At 39.2% G+C, this 13,617-nt stretch overlaps 1 protein-coding gene across 1 annotated transcript in view; it reads right to left on the bottom strand.

The window, feature by feature from the left end:
- Positions 1 to 13,617, bottom strand: part of LOC124788341 (grpE protein homolog, mitochondrial) — a 52,951-nt gene that overhangs the window by 22,472 nt on the left and 16,862 nt on the right. The window contains exon 3 of the mRNA XM_047255601.1: positions 2,485 to 2,598. Coding sequence (XP_047111557.1) covers positions 2,485 to 2,598 — 114 coding nt within the window. The remainder of the gene's footprint in view (positions 1 to 2,484; positions 2,599 to 13,617) is intronic.

Raw genomic sequence — 13,617 nt, forward strand, 5'->3', positions numbered from 1 at the left:
CCAGAAATATGTGTTTTGCTATTGCTTGTCTGCAATTTATATCTTGTTGACTTCAGCCATTGTTACTTTAACTGCCACCGAAAGAACACATCTCCTTGCAAATAACAATCTCCTCTACTACTTTTAACGTGTTACTACTTTTTGCGTGTCATTTACTACTCTAATTCCCTCAACTTCACTTGATTTAATTCAATTATATTCCATTACCCTTGTCTCACTTTTGTTGATCGTACAACCCTCTTTCCAAGAGGGTGGTGTTCTGTTCAACAGATCTTTCAAGTCCTTTGCCATCTGACAGAGTTACATCATCATTGAAACCCCAAAGGTTTATTTTTTCTACATGAACTTTAATTCCCTTTTGAAATTTCTCCGTTTCCTTTACTGCTACCTCAATGTCCTATACTGGTTGCTCAATGTGCAGACAGGCTACAGCCTCCTCTCACTACTCCTTTCCTTTAATGTACTTCAACTGATAACTGCAATCTAGTTTCTGTAGAAGTTGCACATAACCTTCCACTCTGAGTATGTTATCCCAGCTAACTTCACAATTTCAGAGTGTATTTCAGTCATCATCATCATCATCATCATCATCATCATCATCATCATCATCAAAAGACTTTTCTAAATTTATGAATGCTATAAACATAGATTTGTCTTTACTTAGTCTATCTTCTAAGGAAGTTGCTGGGTTATTTCTCCAGAATCCAAATTGATATTCCCTCATGTCTACTAAGATATTAATGGCAGACTGGAACATCTTTCCATCACCATCAGTGTACGAACATACAGACTACATTACTAAATAAAATCAGTGCTCAAACAATTCAGAACTGTCACACACATGTGAGTCACTTTTACAGTACCATATACAGCACCATACCAAATTGAAGCCCACTATGATTAGACAGAATGCTGTAGATATCCTTGCGTGTTTCTGACCATGGGTACTCTCAACAAGAACTCTCCATCACCAAAGATTTACAAATAAATGTGGTACACTTTGTTCAGTACACTACTGAAGCTGCAGTGCAACAGAACAAAGCTCTGTCAAGTGTTGTACAGACTTTTTGAAATCTTTTTTAAGTTAGACAAGTAGCAATAGTTCCTTTCCTATTTCATTAGCCTGAAATGTTGCCCAACTTTGACAGTCAGCACCTCACTCATGGGTCATCCAGTAGTTAATATTACCAAACTTTAGACTGAGGTAAGCAACCCAAAACTGCAGTGTCAAGAGGCTGTTATTAACTATTATTAAGGCTTCTGGCAGCTTCACCAAATACTGGTTTTAAATACACAACACTACTTTACAATCATTCAGATTTTTAATTTACTACATCATCTCATAATCTTTCAAATGTGTAAAAAATTCACCTTATTTTTTGCTATACCTTCAGTGCTTTGCAGTTCTAATTGATAGTAGCATATCCTAAGCACCCGTAAGAACGACACATGAAGGAATTAGTCAATCAGAATACTAGTGAATGGAAGTAGAATGTGTCAATCACATGAACAGCAACTAATTTTTTATTTTGCAACTACAGTGGTGCATGATTTGATTTGGTAAGTTAAACTCTTAACTTGGACGACAAAAATCAAGCTGCTTACTGCCATTAAAAAAAAAAAAAAAAAAAAAAAAAAAAAAAAAAAAAAAAAAAAAAAAAAAAAAAAAAAAAAAACAATGCATATCATTAGGTCATACTTCAATCATGAGACAAGATACCATAGTAGCAATTCATCGGTAAGTACGATATCAGATAACTTCTATTGTCTTACTGGTAATTTAAAACCAGCTGTGGACATACCTTGTGGATACGCACCATACCTCTCAATGTGTGCTATCAACACTGCTTCACGAAACACCGAACAGCAAGTATTCACTCTTAACTTTTACCAGGGACATCACATATTAGTATTCATCTATCTAATTACCATTACATGTAAGTCATTGTGTCAGCCAACTTAATTATGTCAGGTTTGTTTGCCAGATACTACACATAAACAGTTAATTGAGCATATTCTGAATAGTTCTGAAATAATCGCAAGTTGTTTTCATTACTTATCTCCACCTGTGAGTATCTAAACAATGGAAAGTCCTGGATGGAATAACAGCAGTATTATGAAAAGGATAGACTGCTACTCACCACATAGAGGAGATGTTGAGTCACACACAGGCATAATGAGAAGACTGCTGAACATCTAAGCTTTTGGCCAAAAGCCCTTCTTCAGAAATACACACACACACACACACACACACACACACACACACACACACACACACACACACCATCTCCGGCCACTGTGGCCCAACTGACAGCTGTGCATAGCGAACTATCCTTTCCATAAATCTCTTTTACCTACAACTTGACAAAATATGCAGTATACAAGCAACAGCATCCCACACATTATTTGTCATTACTGAAGCTGCAGATCAAAAAGATACAAGGCACTGAACAGCGTTTTGAAACACAAACACTCTAAACATACCTCAAGTAAGTCTTTACAGAAGCTCTGGATGCCAAACAATTTTGCATCTTCTATCTGCTTCATCATTCTTCTCCTGAGATTCTCTCCATCAGCAAGTGCACGTTTGTATTTATCCTATAGAAAGAGGAAGTTAAAACAAGGGTATTAAAAAAATGCATGCTGACACCCACATGCACACACACTTTTAACTATTCTACATCTGCTTTGTTAAGGTTACTATAGCAAAAAGATCAAGTATCTTTCAGATAGCACACAAAGAGACCAGAAATTACTTTTTGGTCTAAATCACATGATGATAGAAGTAATGGACACAGGTTTTATTAAGAGACATGCGAAGCTATCAAAAATGTGATTCATGAAAGTCCTTATTTAGCGGTCCTACTATCCTTTCCATCCTTATACCAGGTAGACAGGTGACATAATACAATCACTCTGTAAAGCCGAAAGATGCATGAAAGCTCAAGTAGCTACTCTCAAAGTTTTAAAACAATGAATTCACTTAGTTCCTGCATCCGTAATAAGTGTCCAGGACACATGGTTCCCATTAGACACTTCTCATTTAAGTACAGTAAGACTACAGTGTAAAGCTGTTATGTATTTCAAAAGACTTAATAAGATTTCATAGACAAATCACTGAGAAAGTTAATCCCTTTGTTCTGGACAATGTTATACTGATCAAAACACAGAAAGCTGGCTGGCTGTAGATGTTGAGTATACTGCTATGCATCCATTTGGACAGATTTCTTTTAGGCATTACCATTTCAGGTACATGAATTCACATTAGGGAGTTCTAATTCCAAAAAAGTAATTACAATATTTGGAAACAGTTACACAGTAACCCCCCCCCCCCCCACACACACACACACACACACACACACACACACACACACACACTTCTATAACTTTTCCATAGCTGATTTAAGACAAATGTCCAGAATATTCACTGCAGTTTTGTCTACTGCGTAATGCTGCTTTTCATTTTTAGTTATTTATAAAGAAGTTTTTTTGAATATAAAGTAGTCATAGATATCACTGTACTCAACACATCAGTCTATTACCACAACCTCTGATTCATATTCGAACTTCTTGGCTTCATCAACACACAAACTGGCATTTTGCAACCTAACCAATGCTATGGCTTGTGCTGCAGATCAGTCTGTCTATCAACCCAATCAAGATTTTTTTTTTTAAGGATGCAGAGTGCTATTAAGAGCAGCAGGTAAGAAGAGGTCAGTGACTGAGAAAAGCAGAGTTCTGTGCTGTCACCCAGTTTTTAGTTTGTAAGAAAAATGGCTCTATGATGAGCTCTCCATAATTTAATTCTACAGGCACGTGCTGGCAAAGCCCCACAGCTTGTTAGGTGCACTGAAATCTCTTAGCAGAAGCAAGGACTGGAAGAGTTATCTATAGTGGCCCCAAATAGCCTCTGTCTGTAGTATGAAGCAGTGACAAGTATAAACAGCGCACAATTATTTTCAATTTGAGAGTAATTACTTTTAACCTGAGGAAAAGTAAGAATGATGTGGATGGAGTTATTAGTGCTGGGTGTAATGATACAATCCTCCCAACAAGTTATTAAAATACATTACATAAACTAGGCACTTGGATTGTGTGTGTAGGGCTTTTCTGGGCAGGGAGGGAGGAGGAGGAGTGGGGGGGGGGGGGGGGAGACACAGGAGAGTGCCGCGAGTGGCTAGAGCTGCCATTTGGAGCTCAAAGAAGTAGTAGATTCTCATAAATGACCACCCTGAAGGCCAGAACACCGGTGCAAGTGGGTTTCTGCAAGCAACAAGGAAATGAAGTAGTCCTCCCACGGAGCAGCTAGGAAAGGCTGTGCACCAAATACTGTCTCAGAAAATCACAGAACAGAGATAATTAGGAGTGATATACCAATAACTAAAACTGATATTTAGAAGAAAAAAACAGTAGCTCACAAAAATCTGACAGACAAAGACGAAGAACAGAATTTAATGTAGGTAAATACACAAAATTAGACAGAACGTACGTATGTGTGTGTGTGTGTGTGTGTGTGTGTGTGTGTGTGTGTGTGTGTGTGTTTTTGCGCGCATGTGGGGGGGTTAAGGAACTGCTCAGTGAGCACTTATAAAGTGCTGGCCTATCAGAACATACTTGGGCCACAATTCCCCAGAAGAAACGGTAAAGTGTATTTTTAGTGGACACTTGATAGCTTTGACTTCTCATATATGCTTGGAGGACTGAAGAAAGTGAAGTGTCTTGTACTCCTGGTACTTGGCAATGGCGTTAAATCTCATTCCTGCCCACGAAACTAAAAACGATTTAAATTTCTGTTACAACTGTGAGTTTTTCGTGGATAGAATTACTATGAGTCTTCTGTTCAAACCAGCAGTGTATCACACATGCCAACATTTCCAATACTATGCTGATGCTTTTCTATAGATGTTAATAACATGTGTGTAATAAACTTTAAAAGTATGTAATTATATGGTTTATAGGAGTTCTCACACTCCTGGAAAACCGTCGTTATTTCCCACACAAGCCAAATTTATAAGAGACAACCAATTACAAGGATTCTTCAAGAGAGGCAGTAGACTGGACAATGAACTTGGTGAGCTGTAGAGAAGAAGCAGGAATGTGATGTCACACAGTGCAGGAATGGTGAGTTGCAGTAGTTTGTAGCATCTGTGTATAAAAGTTTCAAAATACATTATATGTATGCAATTTATATTTCTTATAATAATATTTGATATTATTCAGTGATAACATTAATTTGATTCAGGTAGCTGAGAATTAATATCTAAATCATCGAAGACCGAGTCAGTGGTTCTCTCAACAAAAATTAGAATTTAACGATTTCTTAGAGATATGTATTTTATGATTATACACCTTCGTTTATGTCTACACCTCTGGGAACATACATGAGCAGCCACAACATAATTATAACAACTGACCTTAAACAGATTAAAAAAGCAGTGAGTGCATTCAAGAAGGTCATTAAATAATAATATTGAAGAAACATTATTTTATCTTATATTTTCTCTGTATCTTTCAGTAACTGTGTTCAACAAAATTAGCACATCAGTGCCTATACTCCTGGCATATCAGTACAGTAGTTAAAATCTGGTAAACTCTGCATCTATTATTAACATAGAGCAATGGCAGGTTCTGCGCTGTTCACTCAGATACCAATTGGAGAAAATGATAAGAGGATGGAGGAAAAGTAAACATCAAGTAAAATCACTGAGGAGTGCAATTCCTCCAGCAGTTACGTAGAATTGAAGTAACTGTCTCTTAAGCCCACCTGGTTAGCCGAGCGGTCTAACGCATGGCTTTCTGTTGTGGGAAGGAGCGCCTGGTCCCTGATATGAATTGGCCCAGTGGACTTTTGTCGAGGTCCAGTGAGCCGGCCAGTCTGTGGACGGTTTTTAGGCAGTTTTCCATCTGCCTCGGCGAATGCGGGCTGGTTCCTCTTATTCCGCCTAAGCTACACTATGTCAGCGATTGCTGCGCAAACAAGTTCTCCATGTACATGTACACCACCATTACTCTACCACGCAAACACAAGGGTTACACTCAACTGGTGTGAGATGTTCCCTGGGGAGAGGGGGGGGGGGGGGGGGGGGCAACAGGGGCTGAGCCGCACAATAACCCTGGGTTCGGTGTGGGGCGGCAGAGGGGTGAAGTGGACTGCAGTAGTCGTCGTGGAGTTGTGGACTATTGTGGCTACAGCGGGGACGGAGCCTTTGTCATTCCTAGGTCCCCGGATAACATACAACACAACTGTCTCTTACCTTTGAACATAAATCTCTGGGTACTGAAGACTGTTTTCATTAATTTATTGTTTGATGTTACAAATTGCATTACAGGAAGTCCCGTGAAACTAAATTTCAAAATTTTTTCCAGGGACTATTAGCAATAATTTTTAACATGTATTCTTGCATTGATATCTTTGTATATATATTTATGTGTTGATTTCCTTTCTTTTCATAATGATTATATATAAGTGCCTTAAGGAGGGTTGTTATTTGTTTGGGCATGTGATTTCATTAAGAACAACGTGTGAAGTAAGAGTAGAGAAGCTTTCAGAATGGGAGAAATAGATTTCATTGCATAGACATAGTGTATTTGTTGAAGAAGTTGCTGAGGCAGCCACTGAAATGAAGATGAAGTTGGCAAAGCAACCACTGAAAATGCAAGTGGAGATTAGCTTGCAGACACAAGCAGCACCCATCATTCAGACAGGGAATAAAATTTCATTTTGGAGGATACATCACTGAATGCCAAGCAAATAATGAAGCAAATGCTCAAATGCTTTCAAGAGCAGATGGAGAAAACCATGATGAACAGTTAGAGAGAAAATTAGAGAAGGGTCATTCCATGTCAAGTTAGGGGTTGGGGTTCAGTTGTTTGGGAGAAGAGACCAAACAACGAGGTCATCGGATTGGGGAAGGAAGTCAGCCATGCCCTTTCAAAGGAACCAACCCGGCATTTGCCTGGAGCGATTTAGGGAAATCACGGAAAACCTAAATCAGGATGGCCGGACATGGGATTGAACCAACATCCTCCCAAATGAGAGTCCAGTGTGCTAACTGCTGGACCACCTCGCTCAGTCCATGTCAAGTGGAACAGGGGCCACATTCGATCATTTCCAAATCCAATGAAATGAAAGCTCCACATTGCCTTGAATGGATATGTACAACATTTTAGCTTGATATCTGCTTTGGTTTCATTTCTACAGCATCTCATAGATAGGGGTCCCAAGTTCGCACCAGCTACAGGCATGCTGAAATGCCCACTTTGGATAACTTCTATGGAAAGTTACCATAACTTATAAATGACTGCTTTTGTATACTTCAACTTTTCATAATGAACAAGATTATATTATTGATTAGATTTTTAAATGTGTCTTTAAAAATGGCAGAAAATTCACTATGTGACATGGACTGCCCATCTTTTAACAGCTACAAGTCATAATATTATAGGCAGTTTCAACCAAGATTTTGTAAAATAACCGCCACGCTGGCTTCTTGTGCTTTTTGTACAATAGCCTCTGTCTGTCCTCCTCTATCAAAATATATCCACTTGCAAATCTGACGTAAACGTTTTGGGTGTCAAATTGTAGATATTTTTGAGGGGACATCACCTGTATGTTTTTTAGTCCTTTTTATATTGCTGTATCGACAAGAGTATCCTTTTGCTCCAGAAGCTAAAAGCAAATTTTATAACCATGCTTACTTTTCGACGAAATGAGTGGAAAAAGATTTTGTAAATTCATTTTGACATTCATAATAGGAAAGTTCAGGTTGAGTGTGAATACTTTTGGAGTAAAGGAGACGATGCTTATCAAAATTTGTACTACTTGATGAATACTTTCATTTTTTGCTAAAAGGAATGAGATTTCTTCAAATTTCTAATGTTAATAGGCTGCATTCGCACCAGTTCCCCTGTCAAGTGTAACTCCATTGTTGATTCTACTTCTCATTAAAACAGGACAGCTTAGATGAATATCGCAGCAGTTGTTCTCCAGGTGAATGACAATACAGATTCCTATTTCCCTTCCGGTCTGCCTTTGGATTGTGTAGAAATATCAGAAATGTCTGATGTGGCTAACTGGTGCAGTACACATTTTTGTCTACAATGCTAGACAAAGTGTAACGTGTAGGCAGACAGACACATAGGCATGGCGACAGCTCTAAACCTTCGTGACTGGCACGTGGTTTTGAATCTCCACTGCTAAACCACGGGTCGGGTGCATTTTGAGTAACACATGGCGTACAAACAGTCTGTGGGTCTATATGTGTTGCTATTGGAGCCTGTCATTTGTTTTATGCAAGAGTGCAGAATGTATCGCAATTACTTGTCAGGTGCAAAAACGAAAAGGTAGCTGTAACATCCTAAAAGAGCAATTGTGGCAAAAAGGTTCATTAAAGCTGTTTTTTAACTGAACCGACAATGTTTCTGCGAGTGTACAGTGTGATGTGAAAGAATGTAGTGTTACTAAATCTTCATCAGTTGATAATGCTGAATAATAATACGTTTCGTGCAAGCAAGAACTAGTGGCTGATGAAACTGTTCCACTAGCAGAAACAGCTTGTGATAGGTCACTGCAGAAGAAACCAGAGCAAGTTAAAATCACCAAGAGGAAAGAAATTCATCTAAGGAAGGCAACGGCCTTCAAGTCGTCAATCTTAACGATCTGGGAACCTGGCAAGATATAAAAGATAATTTTAGGGTAAGAACAATTAAAGAAGATTCACAAGACACTACTTAAAAGAAATGTAAAATTTCCTGTCGATAGCATGACAAGAATTGTTTTGCTTTTTCCATTGCTTCTATCATCTCTCAAATGACAAAAATGTTAAGCGAATGTGGCAAGTATATTCTAGAACTAAAGATACGGTTTATTGCTTCTGTTGCAAGTTGTTCAATTTGAGTGCTAGCTCTCTAACAACAAACTGCCCCACAACCATATTACTGAGATGTGCAAATGGAAAGAGTGTTCAAAGAGAATTAAACACTCAAAACTAATGGATCAGGCTACTTGAGACCAAACTGATCAGTAAGAAAAGAGGTGGAGATCAGGTTTGTTAAGATTATTTTCTATAGTATGTATCTTTGCCAAATATCTCCCATTAAGATGTGACCATGACATGGAAAACCAAGTAACGGACTCTTTTTAGGGCACATAGAAGTAATGGCCATGTTTGATCGCAAATTAAATGATCATACTACTCATGTGATTAAACCTGGAGGATTGGTTACTCACTTAAATGTTATCAATACCACCATTTCTGGTAAGATTGTATAACAAAGAATTACTCAAAAATAAATATTATTCAATAATATTGGGCTGTACAACTGATTTAGGTCACAAGAGCAATTGACTAAGGTTTTAATAGCAGTAGATGCCATTTCCCAAACCAGTTGCATTGAAAAATCTTTTTATCTAGTCTCTTTATAGAAATCACAAAATTTAAGTTTTCTTTGTGAGCTGTGGTATGGCAGTGTGTCATTTGCCATGTCAACAGTCAATAAAGCAGTTCAGCAAAAGGGTGTGCTATTACTGCTACAGTAAACTTAATAAAATCAACACTTAGTGTCACTGAAGAATATGGAGCTAATAGTTGTGAAAAGGCTTTAGTGTCACAGAGCCAATAACTTTGAAACAGCAACGTAAGGAGCAGAGGAACTGCTTGCAACTTTAGGAAATGTTGCCGAAATAACAGAATCCAGATCTGCCACTGTTAAAAGACAGTTCTGTTACAAAAGTAAGGAAGAAACCCACTCCTGGGGAAGAAAACCACTTAAGTGTACTACTCTAGGTTATGGCTGACACCACTATTATGTATTGGAATGAAAGGTTTCAGCAACTCACTAGCTACAGTGACGTGTTCAGTGTACAGTATTATTTGTGGCATTAAGAAGTTGGCACCAAAAAAAATATGATCACAACAGAGGATACAGAAATCTTGCAAGTGCTCCGAGAGACTAAATGCAGTCAGAAGACAAATTCACGGTCTCAATGTTCTCTCTTTCATACATGAATTTGAACTGTTGTTCCCTATACCCCCACAAACTGCCAACATGTTCAGAAGTATTTCAGTACCTCTTTGAGAAGAATTTAAGATATTTTCCCAAATGTAACCACTGTGTTAAGAATACTTTTATGCATGTCAGTGTCTGTAGCATCTGCAGTACATAGCTTTTCCAAGTCAAAGGACAGAGATCTTCAATAAGCAATGAGCAGCTCAGGGGTCTTGCCATAACAGCAGTGGAAAAACAGACAGCGTTTACTTGGCATGGAGCAGTTAGTGGGGGTCATCGTTGCAAGAAAAAAGAAGATTGAGGTGGGTAATTTTTAAAATTATGTTTGTACAATTTAGTAGCTTGAACCCATTTTATTTGTCATTAGACAGAATTTATTAAACCATATGCCTAACTTTGCATGACCATAATGGTGCATGAAAAGTTATTACTAGCTACCTGGTCAGCCAAACTTCACTCAGAATCATTGTGAACTTTTACTAACGCATGGTCAACAGCAATAAACAATCATGAAAATAAAAAATTTAAGAACGCACATAAATTGAGTTTATTTCCACAACAGCTCTCACCAGCTGCTTGTCTTGGTTGTAGAAACAGGTCAAAATATCACATTATGAGGAAACTGTGTACTGAACCACCCACTTTTTGCTTCTTAAAAAGTGAAAATTACAATGAAACAATCGTTACGGCCATTGCTATATCTATATGAATCCGTGGTTTCCTCATTTTATGTTAAACACTGTAAGTAATTTTTTTAAATACAATACAAAATTGGCACATGTGTGTTAGCTCTTAAACTTGCAAGTTAAAGAAAAACTTTGTATCAGACATTGTGATTCCAGACATACTTTTTGAGGATTATTTTGTAAGCAACACTGCAACAATGAAGTTCTACTTCATAACATCATGTGACGAAGATAAGTCCTTACTGAAAGATTTGGTAAAATATCTAATAACTTATTATAACAGATGACTAAAATCAATTCAGAATAGGCTTAGGGTTACTATATTATTAGGAGCACCTAATAAACTGTTAGGTTCCTATTTTCCCAGTTCTATTTTGTATTGATTTAGGTACAGGTTTGTCCATTTTAAGTGGTTATTCACATATTTTCGGTGCCAATTTTCCTTGTGTTAGTGTATATGTCCAATATAGAGAGAGAAGAGGGGGGGGGGGGGGGGGGGGGGGGGAGAGGGGGAGAGAGAGAGAGAGAGAGAGAGAGAGAGAGAGAGAGAGAGAGAGAGAGAGAGAATCATTAAATCTGCACTACCTGGTATTCTTACATTCTGAGCTTACCATATTAAACTACACACAAAACAAAACAAAAATCAATGGATTACAATGTGTTTTTACCAATATGCCCAAAGCCCATTTGAAGTCGCAGGTCAGCTAGTACTTAATAAACTGCTGGCCCATTTGTGCCTATGTTCAACAAAACCTCTCATTCCATCATTTTCTTCTAAATTGCACACACACCTCGCTCCCCACCAATTTTCATCGAACCCCCCCCCCCCTCTCTCTCTCACACACACACACACACACACACACACACACACACACACACACCCACCTCAGTGCCTGTTGATGACTCAAAGCTTGTTTCTCTATGAGAGGTCCCTGTTACACCTGAAACATTTACATTACTAAAACTTATTTTACAGCATTATTTAAGACTTACTGAAAATACAGCCAAAACATTTTTTATCATCACTGTTGAAGAAATATTTATTTCCTCTGAACGGTCAGTTTCTCTCCAGTGTTGATTGGTTGGTTGGTTTGGGGTATAAAGGAACCAAACTACAGGGTCATTAGCCCTTTTTCCTGACACAAAGAAGGCTCAAGGTAAAACAACACCCAAATTAAGTTTGGGGAAATAAAAGGGGGGAAACAAAACCGAAAGAGAAAACAAGAGAAATGAACAAAAAACGGGGAAAATGTAAACTACAAGGGAAGGTACAGGAAGGTATTAAAACTATAGAGCAGCTGGTCTGGGCTGGCTGATCACAAGAATAAGAGGATGAGCCAGCCACTTTGCAACACACTAAAATGTCCATCCCAAAAGGACTAGGTGAGATGAACACACATAGGGAAAAGACAAAACACGCACGAAGACAAACAAATGCAAAGAAAGGGTGACAGATAGTTAAAATGGAAAGAAAGTGGAGGCCTTAGAGAACGCAAGATGCCCATCCTTAGATGGTACAATAAAAATCCCCCTCACAAATAAAATTTACAACTAAATCTGCTGTTGGGGCACTGTCACCCCAACACCTAGGTGGGGTGCTGGGAAGGTTAAAAGTCTGCCGCAGAGTGGCTAAAATTGGGCGATCCAACAAGATATCGACGACAGTCGCAGGTGAGCCACAGCAACACTGATGTGGGTCCTCGCCAATGTGGAGCTGGCAAATGACAACAGATTCCCTTCAAGTGTCTCGCATGGATAACTGCCCCACATTTCGGCACAAGACCAATTGCAAATCAGTCTCCGGCAGTCCAATCTCCAGAGATGGTTTACCGGTCGCCTTTTTCGCCAGGCGGTCAGCGAGTTCATTGCTCGATATAGCGACGTATCCTGGGGTACAAATGAAGGTCACTGAAAGTAACTGTTGCAGAGGGCATAAAGAGACTCCTGGATAATCATTATCAAAAGATGTCACAGGAAGCACTGATCGAAAGCTTGTGGTATGCTTAAGGAATCACTACAGACGATGAAGGATTCAGTGGCACAGAAGAGGATATGCTGAAGAGTGCGATAGATGGCAACCAACTCTGCAATGAAAATGCTGCAGCCATCTGGCAAGGAGTGCTGTTCAGTATGGCCAAAGTGAGTGTAAGCAAAGCCAACAAGATGTCAACAATTGATCTGTCTGTGTAGATTATTTCTGAGCCTTCAAACTTGCCGAGAAGAGAGAGAAATTGCTGGCGGAGGGTCTCAGGCAGAACTGAGCATTTGGGGCCTTGCAATAGGTCCAACTGAAGCCGTGGGCGAGGTATGGATCATGGAGGTGTACGGAAGTGGACCCGCAATAAAGGTGGTAACGGGAAAGCGTCAAGTTCATTAAGAAGCGACCTGACATGGATGATGAAGGAATTCCTAGCTCGGGGCCGCCGTTGCAGAAGATGGATCATTGTGTTAGGGAAAAGGAGATGGTAATTTGGATGGCGAGGCAAACATGAATGTGGGAGAGATAATTTGCAAGCAACTGTTGCCACCAGAGTTGCAATGGAGGAACTCCAGCTTCCACAAGGAAGCTGTTCACTGGGCTCATTCTGAAGGATCCCGTCACGAGGCGAACTCGACAGTGGTGGATAGGGTCCAACAGACACAGTGCAGAAGGCAATGCTGAACCATACCACCCTCCCATAATCAATAAGGGACAATGGCTTTGTACAGCTGCAGCAGTGTAGGGCAATCAGCGCCCCAGTCGGTGTGGCTCAGGCATCGAATAAGATTAAGGTGCCGCCAGCACTTGTCCTTAAGCTGATATAGATGGGGAAGCCAAGTTAAGTGGGTGTCAAATACCAGTCCCAAAAAGTGGTAAGTCTCCACTACATCTAACAGTTGGTCATCAATATAAAATTCTGGATGGGGATGGATGGTACAACAA

This window comes from Schistocerca piceifrons, chromosome 3, assembly GCF_021461385.2.
Source record: "Schistocerca piceifrons isolate TAMUIC-IGC-003096 chromosome 3, iqSchPice1.1, whole genome shotgun sequence".
Classification (NCBI taxonomy): domain Eukaryota; kingdom Metazoa; phylum Arthropoda; class Insecta; order Orthoptera; family Acrididae; genus Schistocerca; species Schistocerca piceifrons.